The sequence below is a fragment of the Chlamydotis macqueenii genome, chromosome 25 (genome assembly GCF_036417535.1).
Source record: "Chlamydotis macqueenii isolate bChlMac1 chromosome 25, bChlMac1.mat, whole genome shotgun sequence".
NCBI lineage: Eukaryota > Metazoa > Chordata > Aves > Otidiformes > Otididae > Chlamydotis > Chlamydotis macqueenii.
In genome coordinates, this window is record NC_141580.1 from 6,752,663 (window position 1) to 6,755,227 (window position 2,565).

The 2,565-nt window shown below is 46.5% G+C and overlaps 1 protein-coding gene across 1 annotated transcript; it reads right to left on the minus strand.

Moving 5' to 3' along the window:
* Positions 1-226: 226 nt before the first annotated feature.
* LOC147597855 (olfactory receptor OR9H1-like) lies at positions 227-2,351 on the minus strand. The gene is given in 3 exon segments (XM_086766654.1): positions 227-697; positions 1,841-2,030; positions 2,032-2,351. Coding segments are annotated over 3 exon segments (975 nt in total). The 5' UTR covers positions 2,346-2,351.
* Between the last annotated feature and the right edge of the window lie 214 nt (positions 2,352-2,565).

Genomic DNA, 2,565 nt, shown 5'->3' on the forward strand with positions numbered 1-2,565 from the left:
AAATGCTTATGCCTTTTGAATTTTTTTTTTAATGTATAGGACTCTATATTACAGCTCAGATAGAAAATATCTAAGACTGGTTAAAAGAATGCACACCTTCGTCTGATCTGGTTTTCCTAGATTTCTTTTATATCTCCTGCTTTCATCCATGACATTGACCATCTATAATCACAGAAGACTCTTGAAAGCAAGCCCTGATGTCCCTTGATGTCCCTTGGTTTACATTCTAAACATCTGTCTGTAGTGAACTGGACACTGTGGTCATTCTCATCCTTAGTAAAGGTACTAAAAAGCCTTTCATTTTAAACTGTTTTTTCAGAGATCCTTTTACCTCCTTGTTTCGGAGGGTGTAGATGAAAGGGTTTAGCATGGGAATAACAGTAGTATAGAGGATAGAGATGGTGTTGCTTTTGTCCGGTGAAGATGAGGCCCCAGGCTGAGCGTACATGAAGTTAACAGTCCCAAAGAACAAGCTGACGGCCAGCATGTGGGAAGAGCAAGTGAAGGCCTTGCACCTGCTCTCAGCTGAAGGCATTTGGACAATAGTGATAATTATATAACCATAAGAGATAAAAACCACCAAGGCAGTGCCCACAATAATTGATCCACATACAGCCAGCATTACTATTTCATTAACAAGTGTGTCTGAGCAGGAGGCATGCATCACTGCAGGAACATCACAGAAAAAGTGGTTGTCGTAGTTCAGCCCTGATCGGACCAGACTACGCAGTCTCTCTCTCACTCCCCCCACCTTCTGAGAAAACAGGGAGAAAAAATATAAGAAAAACGGCTCGAGGTTTGAGATAAGGACAGGGAGAAATCCTTAAAGTTACCGTCACGGGCAAAACAGACTCGACTTGGGGAAAACTATTCATTTATTACTACAAACAGCAGGATAATGAGACAGAGAACAAGATAACCTCCATCCACCACTCCCTCTTCCCAAGCTTAACATTATCTCTACTACCTTCCCCTCCCTCAGCAGCACAGGGGGGAAGAGGGAATGGGGGTTGCGGTCAGTTCATCATACGTTGTTTTACACTGCTGCTTCAGGGTCGGGGGAAGAACTCCTCACATTCCTCCCCTGCTCCAGTGTGGGGTCCCTCCCACGGGCCACAGTCCTTCGTGGAAACTGCTCCGGCGTGGGTCATCTCTTCCACGGAGTACAGTCCCTTCAGAACAGCTGTCCCAGCGGGCCCTCCACGGGCCACAGCTGCCTTCAAGCATCCACCTCCCCTGGTACGGGGTCCTTCACGGGCTCCAAGTGGATCTCTGCCCCTCCGTGGACCTCCATGGGCTGCAGAGGGACAACCTGCTCCACCATGGTCGTCACCACAGGCTGCAGGGGAATCTTGGCCAGGAGCCGCATTACTCCTCCCACTCCTTCTGAACTGACCTTGGCGTCTGCAGCTGTTCCTCACAACAGCCTGGTAGATGTCTCTCAGGATCTTTTTTTACATCTTATTCACTTCTCCTCTCCTCTCCACTTCTTGCAGCCGGGCTGGACCGAGTCGGGCCCAGTCGGCTGCCTGGCGAGAGGCCAGAGGGTGAGGCCTGCAAGGCCCATGAGGCCTGCCCTTCCCCCTCTGCGCCTCTGCCCCCGCTCAGCTTTTTCACATCTTCTCTCTCTTTTTTTTCTGTTTTCCCCTTCTTAAATACGTTATCGCAGAGGCGTTATCACAGAACATTCTGCTACCAATTGGCTCGGCCTTGGCCAGCAGCAGGTCCGCCCTAGGCCTGGCCGAGTCCACTGAACAAAGGGGAGCGACTTCTGGCAGTTTCCTACAAAAGCTACCACCTTAGGCCCCCCCTCACTAACAAAACCACAACAGTGGTATATTTCCTTGGGCCCACAAAAGGACAAACTGAATGTAAAGCCTGTCTGAATGGTGCAATTGATGCAGCCTGACAGATAAGAGCCCATCACCATGAAAACACAAAGTCTTTTATTCATAATGATTTGGTGTGACAGTGGATTGCAGATGGCAGTGAAACGATCATAAGCCATCACAGCAAGGAAGAAGGCTTCCAAAGAGAGAGAAGAAGAACATTTGAGATGCACAGCCATTGTAGGAAATTATTCTTCTGCCCAGTGAGAATGTCAGTGCTGCTTTGGGAGTGATGATAGAGGAATAGCAGATGTCCAAGACGGACAAGTTCTCTACGAAAAAGTACATCGGAGTGTGCAGCTTGGAGTCCATTCTAATGATGAGGATCATGCAGGCATTTCCTGCCACAGTGATAATGTACATTGTTGAGAAGAGAACAGAGAGGAGGAGTTGCAATCCTGGATGAGATTTGAACCCAACCAAAATGAACTCAGTTACCTTGGTGTGGTTTTCCATGTTTCCTTTCAGATGATAAATAAGAAATAAGGATGAAATGGACTTCAGACATGTTGCTTGAAGAAGCAATCAGAAGAATAAGATAAACAATAAGATATATGAAACATAAGAAATATGAAAAATACAGAGACAGATGAAAAATGATGGAAAATTGATTCATCTATCATATTGGGAGATTTACCTAATATATTCATTTACAGGTGAACCAATTACCCTGTTA